This window comes from Ranitomeya variabilis, chromosome 1, assembly GCF_051348905.1.
Source record: "Ranitomeya variabilis isolate aRanVar5 chromosome 1, aRanVar5.hap1, whole genome shotgun sequence".
NCBI classification, from domain to species: domain Eukaryota; kingdom Metazoa; phylum Chordata; class Amphibia; order Anura; family Dendrobatidae; genus Ranitomeya; species Ranitomeya variabilis.
In genome coordinates, this window is record NC_135232.1 from 712,937,354 (window position 1) to 712,959,911 (window position 22,558).

Sequence of the window (22,558 nt, forward strand, 5' to 3'; positions counted from 1 at the left end):
CTAGTTCATCCTCTATGAGATACAGAGCCCAGACTGACACATAGAAACGCTGTATGGACAGGAGAGACTTGTGCTCTGCTATGTTTAGCTCACAAAGCATTGTCTAAACTGGATACAACTGTAACAAACCCTCCGCTGTGAAAAGTATTCAGTAAAGACAATGTTTCTGCCTCTGCATGTGAACAAGAAAGTTGTAATTCACTGACCGCAAACAGAGATCTGACAGCGAGCAGAGCTGCTCATCACCTGCTCGGGATTGTTCAGCTTTGATTTCTGTCTCAGCCGCTGCTGGCTTCTCAGATTATTACTGCACATGAAGAGTTAATGGCGTCAAACTTAGTTTTGCAGGAACAATGAAGGATTTCAGCTCCTGAGAGTCATTGCCTGCGGCCTTCACCTAGTAATACTCGGGCGTGTTCAAACTCGGGAGCCTTGTGGATGGTTTCCAAGCCAGGACTCTCACCTGCGGCAGCGCCGGCATCGGGAGTGTGGGACTGCGCGAGCAAGCCATGCGGAGAGGGGGCGGCTGCAGCGGGACGTAGGGAGAAGGGACTCGGCAAGCAAGACGTGTGGGGAAGGGACTGAATAAGCAAAACATGCAGAGAAAGGGCAGCTGCAGCAGGAGGTGAGGAAAAGAGACTGCGTACACAAGATTTCAGAGAAGGGGCAAGCTGCAGCGGGAGGAGGGACTGAGCAATCAAGACGTGTGGCGAAGGGGCAGCCAAAGGTGGGAAGAAGGGACTGAATAAGCAAAACATGCAGAGAAAGGGCAGCTGCAGAGGGAGGAGGGACTGAGCAAGCAAGACATGCAGAGAAGAGGCAGCTGCAGAGGGACAAGGGACTGAGCAAGCAAGACTATCAGAGAAGGGGCAGCTGCAGAGGGAGGAGGGAGTGAGCAAGCAAGACATGCAGCGAAGGGGCAGCTACTGAGGGAGGAGGGACTGAGCAAGCAAGACCATGCAGAGAAGGAGCAGCTGCAGAGGGAGAAGACTGAGCAAGCAAGACATGCAGAGGGAGGAGGGACTGAGCAAGCAAGACATGCAGCGGAAGGTGCGGAGGAGGGACTGAGCAAGCAAGACATGCAGAGAAGGGGCAGCTGCAGAGGGAGGTGGGGAGGAGGGACTGAGCAAGCAAGACATGCAGAGAAGGAGCAGCTGCAGAGGGAGAAGGGACTGAGCAAGCAAGACATGCAGCGAAGGGGCAGCTACAGAGGGAGGAGGGACTGAGCAAGCAAGACATGCAGAGGGAGGAGGGACTGAGCAAGCAAGACATGCAGTGGAAGGTGCGGAGGAGGGACTGAGCAAGCAAGACATGCAGAGAAGGGGCAGCTGCAGAGGGAGGTGGGGAGGAGGGACTGAGCAAGCAAGACATGCAGAGAAGGGGCAGCTGCAGAGGGAGGAGGGACTGAGCAATCAAGACGTGTGGCGAAGGGGCAGCCAGAGGTGGGAAGAAGGGACTGACTAACCAAAACATGCAGAGAAAGGGCAGCTGCAGCGGGAGGTGGGGAGGAGGGACTGAGAAAGCAAGACATGCAGAGAAGGGGCAGCTGCAGAGGCAGGTGGGGAGAAGGGACTAAGCAAGCAAGACGTGTGGCAAAGAGGCAGCAGGAGGTGTGGAGAAGGAACTGAATAAGCAAAACATGCAGAGAAAGGGCAGCTGCAGTGGGAGGGGAGGAAAATGTCTTATCACAATATTTGGTAATGGGGTGTAGTCAGTGTTAAGGAGACACAATACAGCACGATACTCTGTATAATATATGGGGGGAACTTATCTGTATAATATATGGGGGTAGTTATCTCTGTATAATATACATGGGGGGCGGTTTCATCTGTATAATACACCGCGGGGGCAGTTATCTCTGTATAATAATAGGGGAGGAACTTGCGGTTACCTCTGTATAATATACCTGGGATGGTTATCTTTGTATAATTTATGGGGGGTGGTTACCTCTGTATAATATACGAGGGGCGGTTACCTCTGTATAATATACGACTGGGGGGGCGGTTAACTCTGTATACCTCTGTTACCTCTCATAAAATTATAATATCAAAAAGTTTATTTCAGTTCTTCAATACAATACAAAAAGTGAAACTTTACAGACTTCACGTTTATGTCTGTCAATGTTGATGATTATGGCTTAGAGCCAATGAAAACCCAAAAAGTCATTCTCAGTAAATTAGAATAATTAACAAAAAAATGCCTGCAAAGGCTTCCTAAGTGTTTAAAAAGGTCCCTTAGTCTGTGTCAGTAGCTCCACAATCATGGGGAAGACTGCTGACTTGAGAGATGTCCAGAAGGCAGTCATTGACACATTCCAAAAGGAGGGTAAGCCACAAAGGTCATTGCTAAATATGCTGACTGTTCACAGAGTTCTGTATCCAAGGATATTAATAGAAAGATGAGTGGAAGGAAAAAGAAAAAGTGTGGTTGAAAAAGGTGCACAAGCAACAGGGATAACCGCAGCCTTGAAAGGATTGCTAAGAAAAGGGCATTCAAAAACTTGGGGAAGATTCACAAGGAGTGGACTGCTGCTGGAGTCATTGCTTCAAGAGCCACCACACAGAGACGTATCCAGGACATGGGCTACAAGTGTCGCATTCCTTGTGTCAAGCCACTCAGGACCAATAGACAACGCCAGAAGTGTCTTACCTGGGCCAAGGAGAAAAAGAACTGGACTGTTGCTCAGTGGTCCAAGGGGTTGTTTTCAGATGAAAGTAAATTTTGCATTTCATTTGGAAATCAAGGTCCTAGAGTCTGAAGGAAGAGTGGAGAGGCCACAATCCAAGCTGCATGAGGTCTAGTGTGAAGTCTCCACAATCAGTGATGGTTTGGGGAGCCATGTCATCTGCTGGTGTAGGTCCACTGTGTTTTATCAAGACCAAAGTCAGCGCAGCCGTCTACCAGGAAATTTTAGAGCACATCATGCTTCCCTCTGCCGACAAGCTTTTTGGAGATGGAAATTTCATTCTCCAGCAGGACTTGGCACCTGTCCACACTGCCAAAGTACCAATACCTGGTTTACAAACAACAGTACCACTGTGCTTGATTGGCTAGCAAACTCTCCTGACCTTAACCTCATTGAGAATATATGGGGTATTGTCAAGAGGAAGATGAGAGATACCAGACCCAACAATGCAGACGTGTTGAAGTCTGCTGTCAAAGCAACCTGGGCTTCCATAACACCTCAGCAGTGCCACAGGCTGATCGCCTCCATGCTACGTTGTGTTGATGCAGTAATTGATGCAAAAGGAGCCCCAACCAAGTATTGAGTGCATTTACTGAACATACATTTCAGTAGGCCAACATTTCGGTTTTTAAAATCAGTTTTCAAGCTGGTGCTATAAAGTATTCTAATTTACTATAATTGCCAGACCTGAAATAACAAGCACTTTTCACCTATTGTGTCCCCCCCATTTCTTTGTAGATTGTAAGCTTGCGAGCCGGGACCTCACGCCTAATGTCACTGTTTAAATTGTCTTAACTTGTATTGAATTTGTATATGTCCCCGCTTAATTGTAAAGTGCTGCGGAATATGTTGGCGCTATATAAATAAAGATGATTATTATTATTACTGATATAATGACTGGGCTGTAAGCCATAATCATCAACATTAACAGAAATAAACACTTGAAATAGATCACTCTGTTCGTAATGACTCTATATAATATGTTTCACTTTTTGTATTGAAGAACTGAAATAAATTAACATTTTGATGATATTCTAATTTTGTGAGAAGCTCCTGTATACAGGGGAGGGGGCGATTACCTCTGTATGATATACGGTTACCTCTTTATAATATACGGGGTGGGGGGTGGTTACCTCTATAATATACGGGGGGCGGTTACCTCTGTATGATATACAGGGGTGATTACCGCTGTATAACATACCGGGGGCAGTTATCTCTGTATAATATACAGGGGGTGGTTACCTCTGTATAACATACAGGAGGTGGTTACCTCTGTATAATATACAGGGGGCAGTTACCTCTGTATAGTATACTGGGGGGGGGCAGTTACCTCTGTATAATATACGGGGGTGGTTATCTTTGCATAATACATGCCCTATTTCTGACTCTTGGCTGCAGAGCTGACACTCTAGTTCTGCACTTCGCCCTAGATGCAGACACTGCGTATTCTTCACCGGCCTAGGGACAAAATCATGGAGAGAACATGATGGCCGTAAGGTTCAATGTAAATGTTCTGCGCCTCAGTTTTTTTAAGTGTTGCTGTTACCTGAGATGCTCTGCAGCCTGGACTTAAGTTACCGTTACACTAAACGACTTACCAACGATCACGACCAGCGATACGACCTGGCCGTGATCGTTGGTGAGTCGTTGTGTGGTCGCTGGGGAGCTGTCACACAGACAGCTCTCTCCAGCGACCAACGATCAGGGGAACGACTTCGGCATCGTTGAAACTGTCTTCAACGATGCCGAAGTCCCCCTGCAGCACCCAGGTAACCAGGGTAAACATCGAGTTACTAAGTGCAGGGCCGCGCTTAGTAACCCGATATTTACCCTGGTTACCATTGTAAAAGTAAAAAAAAAAAAACAGTACATACTCACATTCTGATGTCTGTCACGTCCCCCGGCGTCCACAGGGTTACGCGCTGCTGCTCAGAGCTTCCTGCACTGAATGTGTCAGCGCCGGCAGTAAAGCAGAGCACAGCGGTGACACCGCTGTGCTCTGCTTTACTGCCGGCGCTGACACATTCAGTGCAGGAAGCTCTGAGCAGCAGCGCGTAACCCTGTGGACGCCGGGGGACGTGACAGACATCAGAATGTGAGTATGTACTGTTTTGTTTTTTTTTTACTTTTACAATGGTAACCAGGGTAAATATCGGGTTACTAAGCGCGGCCCTGCGCTTACTAACCCGATATTTACCCTGGTTACAAGTGAACACATCGCTGGATCGGTGTCACACACGCCGATCCAGCGATGACAGCGGGTGATCAGCGACGAAATAAAGTTCTGGACTTCTAGCTCCGACCAGCGATATCACAGCGGGATCCAGATCGCTGCTGCGTGTCAAACACGAGATCGCTATCCAGGACGCTGCAACGTCACGGATCGTCGTCGTTCTCGCTGCAAAGTCGCTTAGCGTGAAGGTACCTTTATTGTTTTGAGTCACAACCAAGCTGAATAGTATGTTAATGGCCCCCTTGGGGGTCTGCTGGGGAAGGGGGGTGGGAGATAAACTCCTGCCACTTCCTGACCCCAGGAACACCGTGGCTATTGCTGATATCATTACTGTTAGGGTATGTGCACACGTCAGGATTTCTTGCAGAAATTTCCTGAAGAAAACCGGAAATTTTCTGCAAGAAATCCGCTTTTTTTTTTTGTGTGTTTTTTCATGTTTTTTTAGCATTTTGCAAGCGTAATTAGCTTGCAGAATGCTAAAGTTTTCCAAGCGATCTGTAGCATCGCTTGGAAAACTGACTGACAGGTTGGTCACACTTGTCAAACATAGTGTTTGACAAGTGTGACCAACTTTTTACTATAGATGCTGCTTATGCAGCATCAATAGTAAAAAGATATCATGTTAAAAATAATAAAAAAAACTTTTAAAAAATGGTTATACTCACCCTCTGCAGACAGCCGATCTCCTCAGCGGCGTCCGTTCCTATAGATGGTGTGTGCAGGACCTTCGATGGCGTCGCGGTCACGTGAGCGGTCACATGACCAATCACAAGACAGTGACGTCATCGCAGGTCCTTCACACAGAGCATCTATAGGAACGGAAGAGAGAGTGCAGCGCCCCCACGGTCGCAGGGCCGAGGGGTACCCGGTACCGGGTCTCTGAGTCTCTGTTCTGGAGTTGTCACGGTGGCTAGACCCGGTCCGTGACCCTGTTGAGGGGCGTACAATGAAGGTGGAGGTATGGGATGTCGTTATGGTGCGGTGAAGTGCCGGTCGCGGTAAATAACGAGGACACCAGGTTGCAGTCTCTTTACCTCTTTACTGAAGGCTTCAGGATCCTCAGTCCGGAATATGGTTAACCAGGCTGCGCAAGTCCGGCCGGTCCGATGGCACCTCCAGAGTTCCCTTTGCAGGTGGAAATCTGTGCCTACCTTCTAGCGCTTGTGTGTTGCGGTCCTCCCCTGCTGTGCTTACGGGATAGTCCCCACAACTGTTGTGTCTGTTTCTCGTGTTCCCTCACAACTGGATTCTGATGTTCTTCTTCGTCCCCCAGATGATATGGCTAGGACGCACCCGTATGACGGGTAGGCTCGGAGCTCTTCCTGGACCCTAGTGTCGCCCTTCTCCTAGTGTGCCCCCCATGTCTTCATAGGTGATTGGTGTGAGACAGCCCGCCTATAGCTGACTGTCCTGCCGTAGGTTTGAAGTATTGCTTGGAGCCTGATACTTCCTCGGCGTTCCGGCCACCGGCTACGCGCCTCAGTAGGATGTTGCCTCAATCTTACAGCACGACTCCCACTGGTATTTCTCCTTGTTGCGTTGATCTCGTTTCTCACTCAGCACAATATACCTCGCTTCTTGTCCTTTCTTAGGGTACCGCCGTGATCAGGTGCAGGCGCGGTCCCGTAACGTTCTCTCTGTTCGCTAGGCCTCTGTCAGGATCCCACCCCTGACAGGGACCCCTCTGAATCTTCCCCTACAACACCCTCTGCCACAAGGTGTTGCCTGGTTCCAACCCAGTCAGCTTTCTGATCTAACTTCCTATCCAACCCCCAGTTTTACCAGACTGTGAGGAGTGGCCTAATGCATAGTGCCCTTAGCTCCCCCTGGAGGCCAGACTGTGAAATGTATTGGTGTCTGTGATACCTGGTCAGATGAACTCCTTCAGTGCCATCAGACGTACCATAGCCCCCCTTAGTGGCGGAGCAACAGTACTGCAACGACCAGGACTCTGGGGCGCTGCACCCCCCCCCCCCCCCGGTTAAATCCAGTACTCCTGGACTGGGAAGAAAACAACAATACATGTCAGCAAAAAGACATACAATTTTTGAAATGCAATAACAAGTAAACTTTAACAGAGCTTCCCTTTATGGGAGGTGAGGACACTTGAACGTTACAAACATGGTTAAATATTTAAGTAACATACTATAAATAACTTCTTTTACCCAACCGGGTATTCTACTAAGTGCAAATTTTTAAACAATAATTTAACTTTGCCTTTAAGGACGTACTCGCTGAATCCACTAAAGACCTTCTTATAAAACATTATAAGGCTAATCAACTTTTCTGCATTCTCCTTCTTTACATCTGCAGGACCGCCTGTCCTATCCGCTCCAGGCCTACTGCCTCTCCTTTCTGTTACAGGACCGCCCCTTTCTGCCCGGGCCTACTGCCTTTTTACTACTATACACGGTATAGAACTTATCATCCATCTTTCAGTTCAGGATTACTGAGCCAGCTCTGTATGGCTCCTAGGAGGACTCACTGACTAACCCCGTACGGGTTCACTTTCTGTCCTCATTCTTCTATCAACATCATTAAACATTTCTCACAATCAACTAGTTAGCTACATTTAACTTCTTCTTTCAAGACATTATTGCCATTTAACCATCTTAAGGCAACACTGTTCATAAGTGCAATATGTGAACATCCCCTTTAAGAGGGGACCAAGTCTCTATGAGGTAGTGCAACTTCTCAAGCTGCAAGTCTGTTCGCAGTAAGGACTCCGGTGCTGGTTCCAAGACCAGTGTCTTCGCAAAGAGTCCTTTCCTTGTGTAAAACCAGTAGAGAGCACCTTTAAGAAGGTGCAAACTATGTACAAAAAGTTTGTAATCATGCATTGTTCATGATTCAGCAGTTCTTTCAATGATGAATAAACAGGAAACAAAAACAAAAAGCAGAAGAAGGGATCCCGGGTAAACAAAGGGATCCCTTTAAGAGTTAACCCTGATCGGGTCATAGCAGCAAGAGGACAAACAGTTAACTATTTACATATCCATGGCATCGAGGTTTACTCTCGCTCTGGCGGCCGTAGCTCCGCATAGACCTCGCCCGGCAAGGTGATCGGCGAGATCGGGGCCTTTAAGAAGTGCTCCATACCCGTGGCCCAATCCCAGGGTGTAAAGCGCCGGAGTCTATAGGTCCCAGGGAGAGGGGGTGCCGCAACGGGGCCTATCAGCAAGTCCTCTGCTGGCGGGGCAGGGTCGTTCCTCATACCTGCTTCAGATGCGTTCCCTCCGGTGCCGATCTGCTCTGTCTCCGCTGGGATCTGGAGCGCTGGTTGCAGGGCCTTGCGCTGCGGCGTTGTCATCCCCGTTTGCAGCATCTCGCTTTCTGGCAGAGCCTTGCTTTCTGGCTTCGGAGCGCTGGAACTTCTTTCCTGCTCCGGACCAGACGAGGCTGCCGACAGATGTCTGGTGAGTCTCCCGTTGATGGTCTTCTTCCACCCGGCCTCAGTGCTCAGCTGCGTCCGCAGGAGTTGGTGGATCAGCTCGTCCGCTCCGGTCTGCAGGAGGTCAGCGTCAACTGTGGAGGTCTGGCTGCGGTGCCTCTCCGGGTAGCTGGCCATGGCGTCCTCCATGTGGCTCGCTCCTTCTTCCTGGTCCTTTTCCCGCTCTCTCCTTCGTGGGCGGTTTCGTTTTCTCTGTCTCCGCCCTCCATTGAGAATTAGGAGGCGGATCTCGGCTGCTGACGGACACGTCCTCAAGGGGCAGAAATACTTAGACTGGGCGGCCATTGTCTTTCGCGCTTTTCAGCTTGCGTACGCCCACTCCACGCCCTTCTTCTCCTGTGCTCCCCTTAGCGCTGTAATGGTGGCGGTTTTGGCGGGAACTTCTGGCGGCAAGTGGCAACACACAGTCTTTGCAATAAGTCACAGTCCAAATACAATAAATCACAGTTCCAAGGCACACATGACCTGATTCTTCAGGCTTAAGTAGATCCTGTTCGTGACGCCAAGTTTGCAGCGCCCCCACGGTCGCAGGGCTGAGGGGTACCCGGTACCGGGTCTCTGAGTCTCTGTTCTGGAGTTGTCACGGTGGCTAGACCCGGTCCGTGACCCTGCTGAGGGGCGTACAATGAAGGTGGAGGTATGGGATGTCGTTATGGTGCGGTGAAGTGCCGGTCGCGGTAAATAACGAGGACACCAGGTTGCAGTCTCTTTACCTCTTTACTGAAGGCTTCAGGATCCTCAGTCCGGAATACGGTTAACCAGGCTGCGCAAGTCCGGCCGGTTCGATGGCACCTCCAGAGTTCCCTTTGCAGGTGGAAATCTGTGCCTACCTTCTAGCGCTTGTGTGTTGCGGTCCTCCCCTGCTGTGCTTACAGGATAGTCCCCACAACTGTTGTGTCTGTTTCTCGTGTTCCCTCACAACTGGATTCTGATGTTCTTCTTCGTCCCCCAGATGATATGGCTAGGACGCACCCGTATGACGGGTAGGCTCGGAGCTCTTCCTGGACCCTAGTGTCGCCCTTCTCCTAGTGTGCCCCCCATGTCTTCATAGGTGATTGGTGTGAGACAGCCCGCCTATAGCTGACTGTCCTGCCGTAGGTTTGAAGTATTGCTTGGAGCCTGATACTTCCTCGGCGTTCCGGCCACCGGCTACGCGCCTCAGTAGGATGTTGCCTCAATCTTACAGCACGACTCCCACTGGTATTCTCCTTGTTGCGTTGATCTCGTTTCTCACTCAGCACAATATACCTCGCTTCTTGTCCTTTCTTAGGGTACCGCCGTGATCAGGTGCAGGCGCGGTCCCGTAACGTTCTCTCTGTTCGCTAGGCCTCTGTCAGGATCCCACCCCTGACAGGGACCCCTCTGAATCTTCCCCTACAACACCCTCTGCCACAAGGTGTTGCCTGGTTCCAACCCAGTCAGCTTTCTGATCTAACTTCCTATCCAACCCCCAGTTTTACCAGACTGTGAGGAGTGGCCTAATGCATAGTGCCCTTAGCTCCCCCTGGAGGCCAGACTGTGAAATGTATTGGTGTCTGTGATACCTGGTCAGATGAACTCCTTCAGTGCCATCAGACGTACCATAGCCCCCCTTAGTGGCGGAGCAACAGTACTGCAACGACCAGGACTCTGGGGCGCTGCAAGAGCATGCAGCGCTGAGAGGCGGGAAGACTCCGGGGGCCATCGAAGGTGAGTATATGACTATTTTTTATTTTAATTCTTTTTTTTTTGACCAATTATATGGTGCCCAGTCCGTGGAGGAGAGTCTCCTCTCCTCCACCCTGGGTACCAACCGCACATAATCTGCTTACTTCCCGCATGGTGTGCACAGCCCCGTGCGGGAAGTAAGCAGATCAATGCATTCCTAGGTGTGCGGAATCCCCGCAATTCCGCAAATTTAATGAACATGTTGGTTTTTTTTCCGCGATGCGATTTTTTCGTGGAAAAAATGCAACATTTGCACAAAAAATGCGGAATACCCTGAAAATAATGGGAGGTATATGTTAGGGGTTTTTTAGCGTTTTTTTCACGTTTTTATAGCGAAAAATACTGAACGTGTGCACATGGCCTTAATATGCAGCCACTCTACCTAAAGTGTATACATGGCACCCACATATACAGTGATGGGCTGGAGAAGCTGGCTGGAATGAATAAGTGCCCCCTATAATCAGTAACTAGGAGTACTGTGATCGTTGGGTGTTGTGGACCAGTCTTTTGTGCTGTTCTCTGAGTATCCGTCTCAGCGAGCTGGACTCCGGGCTTCTCGGTGTCTTGGGAACAGGGTTCTGTTACATCACCCAGTTCAGGTCCAGTTTGGTGTGTGATGAGCAGACGTTGCCATCCCATCTGACCATCGTCCCATCTGACCATCCGTCCCATCTGACCACTCGTCCAATCCGACCATCCATCCCATCCAACCTTCCGTCCCAGCCGACCATCTGTGCCATCCGACTATCCGTCCCATCTGACCATCCGTGCCATCGGACCATCCATGCCATTCATCCCATCTGACCAAGCCGACCATCCATTCCATCCGACCATCCTTCCCATCTGACCACCTGTCCCATCTTGCCATCTGACCATCAGTCCCGTCCAACCATCTGTCCCATCCTTTCCATCGGACATCTGTCCCATCCTTTCCATCCTACATCTGTCCCATCCGTTCCATTCTACATCTGTCCCATCCTTTCCATCAGACCATCTGAAAGTCTGTCCCATCCATTTTCTTCACATGCTGCCATATTGTCTTTGAGAAGAAAGGGCTTTCTCTTGCCGCCATCTGTTCGTAGGTCTTGTAATTTGCTGTTTGGCACATGGCCACCCTCCATAATGTGTACCCCCGATGAGACAATGACATCGCAGCTTCCAGGAGACCTTTGTGTTACAATCTGAAGCATGTCGTCTCAGTAAGGGGTTAACACCTGGGCTGTCAGATGCCAGAGTTATGCCGCGGCTGAGTCTGGATCCCGTCTAGAAACCGCACTCATTTCCGTTATATCTGTGGATCCGAGCCGTCACATGTGCTTCACACACAGCGCCACGACTGATAGCTGCACCGCAATATGGTGGTAACACCTCGAAGTGAATGTGACACGCTCCACACAAGAGGCCACACCACAGTCAGGTGCAGCCACAGAGATGGAAACCAACTGGGAACGGGCTGTCAGATGCCTGAGAGCGCCCATCCAGCCACTGCTGTGCACAGGTTTCTGTTTGCATCAGAGCTACTAGTCATTCTCTGTTATCAGCTAGGTCAGGCATGTTAGAGGCTGTGTGCAGATATATGTACAGGGTGTAGCTGTAGTTATGGCCGAATGTGTTGGCACCCTTGAAATTGTTGCAGAAAATTAAGTATTTCTTCGAGTAAGTTATTGTAATTCCCCATGTTTTGTTATTCCAATAAACACAGGAAATAAATATGTGTATAACAAAAAAAAAAACGTTAAAGAAAAATGCAATTGGACATAATGTCACATAAAACCCCAAAATGCGCCGGACAAAATTATTAACTCCCTCATATTAATATTTGGTTGCACACCCTTTGGAATAAATAACTGCAATCAATCGCTTCCTATAACCATCCACAAGCTTCATACTCCTCTCGGCTTGTATCTTGGATGTGTCTTACATACTTCTCCAAGTCTCATATGTGAAGGCGCCTTCTACCAACAGCAATTGTAATATCTCTCCACAGATGATCAATGGGATTTAGACTTGGATTCATTGCTGCCAATTCACAACTCTCCAGTGCTTTGTTTCCATCCATTTATGAGGGCTTCTTGAAGTATGTTTGGAGTCATTGTACTGCTGGAAGACCCATGACCTAGGAAGCAAGCCCAGCTTTCTGACACTGGGCACTACATTGCCACCCAAAATCCTTTGGGAATCTTCACATTTCATGATGCCTTGCACACAGTCAAAGCACCTTGGGCCAAAGGCAGCAAAATAACCCCAAAACATCTGTGACCCTCTATCATGTCTGACTGTAGGTATTTTGTTATTTCTTTGTAGGCTTCATTCCTTTTTCAGTAAACAGTACAATGATGTGCTTTACTGAAAACCTCTATCTTGGTCTCATCTTCCCACTAAATGCTTTCTCAGGAAGATTTTGGTTACTCACTTACATTTTTGCAAGCTGCGGACTAGATTTTTTATGTCTCTGGCAGTAGGAGATGGGAGGCTACTGAGGTGAGTGAGGAGAGGGGAGGCTGCTGAGGGGAGTCTGCATCCGGAAGGGTGAAGCTGTTGAGAGTAGACTACTGAGGTGAGGCTGCTGAGGGAATTCTGGCAAGGGGAGTCTGCATCCGGCAGGGGGAGGCTGCTTACGGGAGTGAGGAGAGGCTGCTGATCTGAATCTGCGTCCGACAGGGTGAGGCTGAGGAGGCGGGGGAAGGACGACCAGGGCTAGTCGACGAGGAGCGGCGAAGTGAATTGCGTTTTAAGGGTAAGTTCACAGAGGACGTTTTTGCTGCGTATTTTTTTCTGCAGCAAAACCTGATCATCTTGGCAGGAAAGAAGCTGCGTCAAAAACGCAGGTTTAGGTGCGTTTTGGTGCGTTTTTTGTTGCGTATTTGGTGCGGTTTTTTTTGTGCGTTTTTTTTTCTCTCTGTCCAGGCTAATGTCCTTGATTTTTCAGCAGCAAATACGCAGCAAATAATGATACCTGCGTTTTTGCTGCGTTTTTTTCAACACCCATTCAAGTCAATGGGTGAAAAAACGCAGCAAAAACGCTGAAAGAAGTGACATGCTCTATGTCAAAAAAACGCAGCAAAGCACAAAATACTGATCAAACAAAAAAACAATGTGTGCATGAGATTTCTGAAATCTCATAGGCTTTGCTGGTACTGTAAAAAGCAGCTGAAAATTAGCATAAAAAAAACACAGCAAAAATACGCAGCAAAAACGTCCTGTGTGAACTTACCCTAAAAGGGTGCCAACCTCTGCGGACAAGTAGGAACAAGAATAGTTGACAAATAGGGTGATCCCCCTTTATACTTGACTACTTGATATTTTTTTCTATTTTCACTTTTTGAGTTCTCATGTTTTGGGGTGTATTTACAGTATATTCTAGAATTTATAGGATTTTAATAAATACCAATAGAGATTTTTTGGTAGTGTATAATTGGTGAATATATATGCAATAATATACACCGTTTACATTTATTAACCTCTTAACACCCAATGACGTGCAGTGTCTGTCATTGGATGCCTTCCCCTATTTGGTTCGGGCTTTGGCGATGAGCCCGCACTTTTTCCGGCACGTGACAGCTGATCTGATCAGCTATCATGTGCCCCTAACAGACGCCCGTGTCACATGGCTGTGGGTCACCGATGGGTTAGCATGACAACCCGGGGTCTGCACCAGACCCCTGTGGTTGTCATTGTCGCTCTGCGATGAGCGTCGCTATGTGTAGCAGAGGAGATCGGATGATCGCAGCTTCTAGTCTCCCATGGAAACTATTGAAGCTATTAAAATGTGAAAAAAAATGTTTGTTTGTTTTTTTTAAATAAAAGTTTAAATCACCCCCCATTCGCCCCATTCAAAATAAAACAGTAGAAAAAATAAAATAAAAATACAAAATACACATATTTGGTATCGCCGCGTTGAGAATCGCCTGATCTATCAATATATAAAAAGTAAATGGCGTAATGTGAAAATCAAAACCGGCAGAATTGCTTTTTTTGGTCGCTGCAACATTGCATTAAAATGCAATAATGGGCGATGAAAAGATTATATCTACACCAAGATGGTATCAATAAAAACGTCAGATTGGCATGCAAAAAACAAGCCCTCGCCCGGCCCCAGATCACGAAAAATGGAGACGCTACGGGCCTCGAAAAATGGCAACTTGTTTTGTTTTCTCTTCTGACAAACTTTGGATTTTTTTTCACCACTTAAATAAAAAAGAACCTATAGTATACATGTTAAGTATCTACGAACTCGTAATGACCTGGAGAATCATAATGGCAGGTCAGTTTTAGCATTTGGTGTACATGGTAAAAGAAAACCAAAAAACAATTATAGAATTCCACGTTTTTTGAAATTTCAACGCACTTTGAATTTTTTTCCCCATTTTCCAGTACACTATTTGGTAAAACCTATCATGTCGTTAAAAAGTACAACTCGTCCCGCAAAAAAACAAACCCTCACATGGCCATACTGATGGAAAAATAAAAAAAGGGTATATATGATTGGGAAACATCTTTTTTATTATTATGGCAGTATAATTATTGGAAGGGGGAAATTGGTTTGCACTCGCTCTGCAGTGCATGGACTGGGCGCCGATCTCCCTCCCTCATCCTCATCATATTGCCCACACCTGCTACTTGCCACAGGTGAGTCTGAACAAGCATCACATGCTTCAAGCAAAGGGTATATCCACAATTTTGGAAAAGTGTCAACAATTTTGTCTAGCCCATTCTTTGGGTTTTGTGTGAAATTATGTCCAATTTGCTATTTTTTCTCTTTTTTTGTCATGATTGTACATGTGTACATTATCGGCTCAGCATCCCTTTCCCTCCGGTTTGTGGCGCTAGTGACGCTCCGGTTCCCTCAATCTGATCTGCGGAAGTAATGAGCCTCTGACCTGTCCCCCCTCGTATCACAACAGCCCTGACCCCAGAAATCATAGGATTAGATACATTGCTCAGCAGACGATATCACACAGGAGAGGATTAGATATACGGCTCAGCAGATGTATCAAACAGGATAGGATTAGATACAGGGCTCAGCATGCATAGTGGAGATGGGATTTTTCAAACTCTCATCCACTATGCTGTAACATCTGGCTGCTGCGTCCAACCCGCAGCGTTTCCTGACCGTGGGAACATACCCTTAGAGGATTAGATACATGCTCAGCAGATGGTATCACATAGAAGAGGATTAGATACACGATCAGCAGACAGTATCACACAGGATAGGATTAGATACAAATGATGTTCCCTTTCACTTTCTTTCTTGCCCACAACAGCCAATCGGAGAGAAGCTTTAATTTTATATTCCGCTTTTGAAAAATGAGAGCCGCTGTGTGATTGGTCGCTTTCAGTCCATGAGATGTGATGAGTCTGTATTACATAGGATGGGGGAGCGGCTTTGGCTGCAGCGACACAATTGAGTTTCGCTGTGAAGACTCTGCAGATTGGCTTCTGGTCTGTTTCCAAGTAACATTTATCCAGAATTCATTAAGGAAACGCCATAATCGGCGTCTGTGCTCGTCTTTCCGGAGCGGCGACCTCAGAGCCTTCCCTGCCCCTATATCTGCTCACACGTCCCACTCCTGTCACTGCCTCTTCCTGGCACGAGGAGCAGTGCTGCTCCGGCTGCGTATAGAGAGATTCTGGGAACCAACGTCGTGTCCTGTTTACTCCATCTGCACCCGGCCTGGGAACATCATGATTCCAAGATCATTTCCTCTTTAAACTGAAAATTCCAGAAAATGCTTGTCCCACTTGTCACACCGAGGAGTAAAAGCTTTTATCCTCCGCACTCTGATCACTCCATTCTCAGGTTATTGGACTGAGCCAGACAGAAAGTGTCCGACAAGGTGAATGCCTTCCTTCTGCCCCAATAATGTCCTATAGCTTTATAGCTGGTGGGGGGGGGGGGCAAAATACCCTGCAGCCACCACTAGAGGGAGCTCCCTGTATACAGAGATACATGATAAGGTTCTGTCTGCAGCCACCACTAGGGGGAGCTCCCTGTATACAGAGATACATGATAAGGTTCTGTCTGCAGCCACCACTAGGGGGAGCACCCTGTATACAGAGATACATGATAAGATCCTGTCTGCAGCCACCACTAGTGGAAGCTCCTGTATACAGAGATATATAAGATCCTGAGTACAGCTACCACTAGGGGAAGCTCCCTGTATACAGAGATACATGATAAAATTCTGTCTGCAGCCACCAATAGGGGAGGCTCCCTATATACTGAGATACAAGATAAGATCCGGTCTGCAGCCACCACTAGGGGAGCTACCTGTATACAGAGATACATGATAAGATTCTGTCTGTAGCCTCCACTAGGGGGAGCTCCCTGTATACAGAGATACATGATAAGATGCTGTCTGCAGCTCCCACTAGGGGGAACTCCCTGTATGCAGAGATACATGATCTGATCCTGTCTGCAGCCACCACTAGGGGGACCTCCATGTATACAGAAATACATGATAAGATCCTGTCTACAGCCACCACTAGCGGGAGCTCCCTTTATACAGAGATAAATTATACGATCCTGTCTGAAGTCACCAATAGTTGAAGGTTGGAGCACTGTCTGATATTTGCTGTATTTCTTCTCTGTAAAAGCCTTGAGAATTCCTATACTGTTAATTGCTCTACTTTCCCTTAGACATTAGAGACATCCACAACAATATTAACAATTATGATTTCTGTTCTTCTTCCAGATGACTCATCTTTCCAGGAAGATGAAGACCTAGACATGGAATCTGTAAACTGGTCTGGCACAGTCAATGGTCATCCGGAGTCGTGCGCAAGAACTCGATTCCCCAGTTGGGTCACCTTTGAAGATGAGATAATAGCACCCAGTCCTATAGATTCTCCCCAGAAACCTACAGACAGTCCACAATCACCCTCTATCCCCGAGAGCAACTTGAATAATGTCAAAGTCTTAAAAAAAAGAGAGCGACCAAAGAGCTCACTGATTGACCTCTCTAGGACTCAGAGACTTGACTTTTCAACATTGCACAGACAGCTCTCATTAAATTCCACTCCTGCTAAAGCTCCTAATCCTTTTCTTGATGAGGCCTTGAAGGATGTCCAGCCATCACCTATTAATCCTTTTAGCTCCTTCTTTGAGGAGCAGGAGAGACGCTCTCAACACTCCTCAGTATCCAGTGGGCCAGGATCCAGCCAAAGAAACTCCATCTCCATTCTCACTGAAGAGCTCGATACGGAACAGTTTGAAGATTATCGGAAGAAAGTCTTACAAGCTGATGTGGTAGAACAACTCAAGCAGATTCAGATAGAGGACCCAGATTCTCCCGGGAGCCCTTCTCTACCAGACGACCCCTTGAAGTTTAATGAACCTATCGGTCCCTCTTTATCTTTCACAAAGCCTCAGCTAAAAGAAGGATGGCCAATGCTGCTGAGAATTCCGGAGAAAAAGAACATTATGTCTTCTAGACACTGGGGTCCTATCTATGTGAAAGTCAATGAAGCTGGATTCCTGCAGCTATTCTATGAGAAGGGTTTGGAAAAACCATTCCGAGAATTTAAACTGGAGGTCAACCATGAGATCTCGGACCCAAAGCTCCAAAACTATGACGAAAGTGGAAGGATTCACACCATCCGCATTGACCGGGTATTATACAGGGAGAAACGCAAATATCAGCCAATGCCGCTTGTGACTCACGCAGGAGAGAGGGAGCAGGTGATAAAGCTGGGGACAGTTGACTATACGGACTTTATAAGCTTTATCTCCACCATCCAAGATGTTTTGTTCCATCTTCCCGCCACAGTGGATCTCAGAACCATGCACCAGAATTACACTGAGGAGGAAATAACTATAGATGTCAAAGATGAGTTTAGAGGAATTCTGGCCAAGAGGGACAACCAGATTCTTCAGTGCTCTGTGGTCACACATGTCCATGTTCTGAATTTCATCTCAGGAATGGCGGATTGCAGGATAGGACTCAACGATGTTCTCATCAAAGGCAATGAAGTTGTGTCCAGGCATGACATAATGCCAACTACAACCACCAAGTGGGTGAGACTACATGACTGCCAATTCCATTCATCAGTAGATGAAGAGGCTTTCCTTGGCTCCAGAACTGTTCTATTCACCCCACTTGATGCATGCAGGTTTGAGTTAATGAGGTTCCGGACTGTGTTTTCAGAAAAGACTTTGCCCTTCACCCTCAGAACTATGGCCTGTGTTCGTGGAGCAGAGGTTGAGCTGCAGAGTTGGGTGGTCATGTCTTCTGGCTTCTCTTCTAACAGAGACAGTCTTTCCCAGGTCCCCTGCGAAAACATCACTATCAGACACCCAGTACCATCAGAGTGGGTGAACTATTTCCGAAGAGACAGTGTACTTGGGGAGAGGTCACTAAAAGCTAAAGTCAATCGGGAGGCCAGTTTCGGTTCTCCCAGCTTCTCTGGTTCAGAGCCAGCTATGAGAGTTACACTGGGAACTGCAAAATATGAACACGCATATAACGCCATTGTATGGAGGATTAGCAGACTTCCTGACAAAAACTCAGGTGAGGACAAGTGTCCATCGCACACTGACAATATCTTCTATTAAATCAAAGTATGTATGTTAGGTCACCAAAGCCTTAGAAAATCAGCCCTTAGATCTGTAAACAATGTGGGGATCAAGTTCAGGCTGTGGAGTTGGATTTCTTTTAAGAATTGCAGAACCCTGGGTCTTGGTGTCTTTCTGAAGTTGGTGGTTCTAAGGGGTTAGAGTTGGAGGATTCTGGAGTTAGTGGGTTCCCGGGACTGTTGGCTGTCAAGAATTGGTTTTAGTGAGTCTCTGGAGTTGTTGGCTCCTAGGTTAGTGGTGGCTCTCAAGGGTAAGTGGCTTTTGGAGGCTGGTGTTAATAGCTCTCTAAAGTTGATAGCTCTCAAGAATTGGAGTCTCTCAGCGTTCTGGCACTTCATATGTTACTGGACTCCACTTATTGTTTTGAAAAGTTGGTTTTAGTGGTTTCTACAGTTGTCTCTTAGCATAAATGTGACTCTCAACGATGGTTTATTTTTGTGGCTCTCTAAAGATGGTAGCTCTTATGGTGGGATTGATGGCTTTCAAATGTTTGCGTTGGTGGCTCTCTGGATTTGGTGGTGGCTCTTTAGGCTTGGTGTTGATGAAACTTAGGAGGTTAGCTGAGTGTAGGGTGTCTGTGGTGCTCTGGCATTAGTACCCCTCCAGATTAGAGAGGATTAGCATTTCATAACCCCTCTTTAGCTGATATACAGTTATATGAAAATGTTTGGGCACCCCTATTAATCTTAAGCTTAATGTTTTATAAAAATAGGTTTTTTTGCAACAGCTATTTCAGTTTCATATATCTAATAACTGTTGGACACAGTAATGTTTCTGCCTTGAAATGAGGTTTATTGTACTAACAGAAAATGTGCAATCTGCATTCAAACAAAATTTGACAGGTGCATAAGTATGGGCACCTCACCAGAAAAGTGACATTAATATTTAGTAGATCCTCCTTTTGCAAAATTAACAGCCTCTAGTTGCTTCCTGTAGCTTTTAATGAGTTCCTGGATCCTGGATGAAGGTATTTCTGACCATTCCTCTTTACAAAACAATTCCAGTTCAGTTAAATTTGATGGTTGCCGAGCATGGACAGCCCTCTTCAAATGATCCCACAGATGTTCAATGATATTCAGGTCTGGGGACTGGGATGGCCATTCCAGAACAGTGTAATTGTTCCTCTGCATGAATGCCTGAGTAGATTTGGAGCAGTGTTTTGGATCATTGTCTTGCTGAAAGATCCATCCCCTGCGTAACTTCAACTTTGTCAATGATTCATGAACATTATTGTCAAGAATCTGCTGATACTGAGAGGAATCCATGTGTCCCTCAACTTTAACAAGATTCCCGGTGCCGGCATTGGCCACACAGCCCCAAAGCATGATGGAATCTCCACCAAATTTTACTGTGGGTAGTAAGTGTTTTTCTTGGAATGCTGTGTTTTTTTGCCGCCATGCATAACTCCTTTTTGTATGACCAAACAACTCAATCTTGGTTTCATCAGTCCACAGGACCTTCTTCCAAAAAGAAATTGGCTTCTCCAAATGTGCTTTTGCATACCTCAGCCGACTCTTTGTGGCGTGCTTGCAGAAACGGCTTCTTTCGCATCACTCTCCCATACAGCTTCTCCTTGTGCAAAGTGCGTTGTATAGTTGACCGATGCACAGTGACACCATCTGCAGCAAGTTGATGCTGCAGCTCTCTGGAGGAGGTCTGAGGATTGTCCTTGACTGATCTCACCATTCTTCTTCTCTGCCTTTCTGATGTTTTTCTTGGCCTGCCACTTCTGGCCTTAACAAGAACTGTACCTGTGTTCTTCCATTTCCTTACTATGTTCCTCACAGTGGAAATTGACAGGTTAAATCTCTTAGACAGCTTTTTGTATCCTTCCCCTAAACAACTATGTTGAATAATCTTTGTTTTCAGATCATTTGACAGTTTTTTTGAGGAGCCCATGATGCCACTCTTCAGAGGAGATTCAAACAGGAGAACAACTTGCAAGTGGCCACTTTAAGTAGCTTTTCTCATGATTGCATACACCTGGCTATGAAGTTCAAAGCTCAATGAGGTTACAAAACCAAAGAAAGTGCTTTAGTAAGTCAGTAAAAAGTAGGTAGGAGTATTTAAAACAAGAAAATGATAAGGGTGCCCATACTTATGCACCTGTCAAATTTTGTTTGAATGCAGATTGCACATTTTCTGTTAGTACAATAAACCTCATTTCAAGGCAGAAACATTACTGTGTCCAACAGTTATTACGGTAGATATATGAAACTGAAATAGCTGTTGCAAAAAAAACTATTTTTATAAAACATTAAGCTTAAGATTAATAGGGGTGCCCAAACTTTTTCATATAACTGTGTGTGTGTGTATATATATATATATATATATATATATATATATATATATAATTTTTTTCTTTAATGTAGATGTGGAGACGAGGGTCAGCAGGTGACCTGGTCCGCTTTCTGAAACCACACGGACCAGGGATCATCCCACCGAGCGCCCGCTGTCCTTTCCCCGTGGGCGTCATACTACTCAGGCAACACAGGGTGAGGGTAAAACAGTGTGGCAATACTTTATTGAACCACAAAACAGGTAAATAACATGTAGAATAGTCCCAGCAGAATACCCAAGTTGGTGCAAAATACCAAGTCTTGGCCTTCTGCTGACTCGCCGGGATAAGAGCAGTTGTGACTTCGGGGCTTCCAGGGCCGACTACGCCACCTGTGGCACAGACACAGAGAGGAGGTAACGACAATCTTAGGAAGCTGATAGTCCATTGAGGTACAAGGCCAGGTGACAAGGCCAGGGTCACATCCTGGCTTCTCCAAACATCTCCATGGAGCCAGGTGACTGGTGAGTGCCATTCCTGGCTTTCACAAGCATATCCATGGGTCTCAGGTGACCGGTAGGACCAAATCCTGACTATCGCAAAATTATCCATGGTCCAGCTATGGTCAATGGAGCAGATCTGCATTCTTTCAGCTGGGGCTCTGGTCCCCTAAGCTGGCATCCTGTAGAATGTCAAATCTGTACCCCTCTTGATGGAGCCATAATGTCTTGGCTGCTGTCTTGTAAAGAGTTTCTGGATCTCTTGGATGACTGGATGTATATCTGTGTATGGAGGTATCTGATACAAAGGCGCATGTATCCTTGTTTTATAGTTAACAACTGTCCTTCAACCAGGGCCGGACTGGGACTAAAATTCAGCCCTGGCATTTGAAGTTACACAGGCCCACTTGTCACACGGTGACTGTATAATACCTTTGTACACTTGTAGGCAGGGCCGGTTTTAGGCAAAGTGGGGCCCTAGGCAAAGTTTAAAATGGGGCCCCAAATGCTAACATATTGCACATCACACAAAAGCATTTCGGTTGTATTTACTTACATGCGCTGATCTCAGGCCGCTAAATGAGTTTGATCGACCATACTGAAGTTGTTCAACGCTTGTTTCCCGGCCTCTTTCCACCGTCTGAGACAGAATGATGGGACAGAACGATCACTAACAGATCACCATACAGTATCATGTTATCAGCAGCACATCTACAGTTTACGCTGGCGATGTGCTGCTGAGAACAATGATTTTTGTTCCGGCAAAAACAATCTGAATATGCAGCATTTTACTTGTTTAGTAAAATATACCCCATAGTCCTCCATATATTATAATGTGCACCATAGTCCTCCATATATTAAAATACACTGCTCAGTCCTCCACAGAGCATAATACACTCCTCATAGTGCTCCATATAGTATAATGCACCGCCATAGTCATCCATGTAGTACAATTCACTTCCCATAGTATAATGCACCCCATAGTTCTTCATATAGTATAACGTATTCCCCATAGTCCTCGATACAGTATAATGCAGCCCACATACAGTATAATGCAGCCACCACCCTACAGAGTATAATGTAACCCCCCATAGAATATAATGCAGCCCCCCCAATAGAGTATGATGA

General features: G+C 46.7%; 1 protein-coding gene across 6 annotated transcripts in view; it reads left to right on the forward strand.

Moving 5' to 3' along the window:
- The window catches only part of STON2 (stonin 2), a 118,861-nt gene that overhangs the window by 83,936 nt on the left and 12,367 nt on the right, over positions 1–22,558 (forward strand). For 5 of the 6 annotated variants that reach the window (XM_077267439.1, XM_077267441.1, XM_077267436.1 and 2 more), the window contains exon 2: positions 16,773–18,587. In XM_077267439.1, the coding sequence (XP_077123554.1) occupies positions 16,808–18,587 (1,780 nt within the window). In that variant the 5' untranslated portion in view covers positions 16,773–16,807. Of the gene's footprint in view, positions 1–340; positions 626–16,772; positions 18,588–22,558 lie in introns of those variants that run through there. The other variant, XM_077267440.1, reaches the window with a different exon arrangement.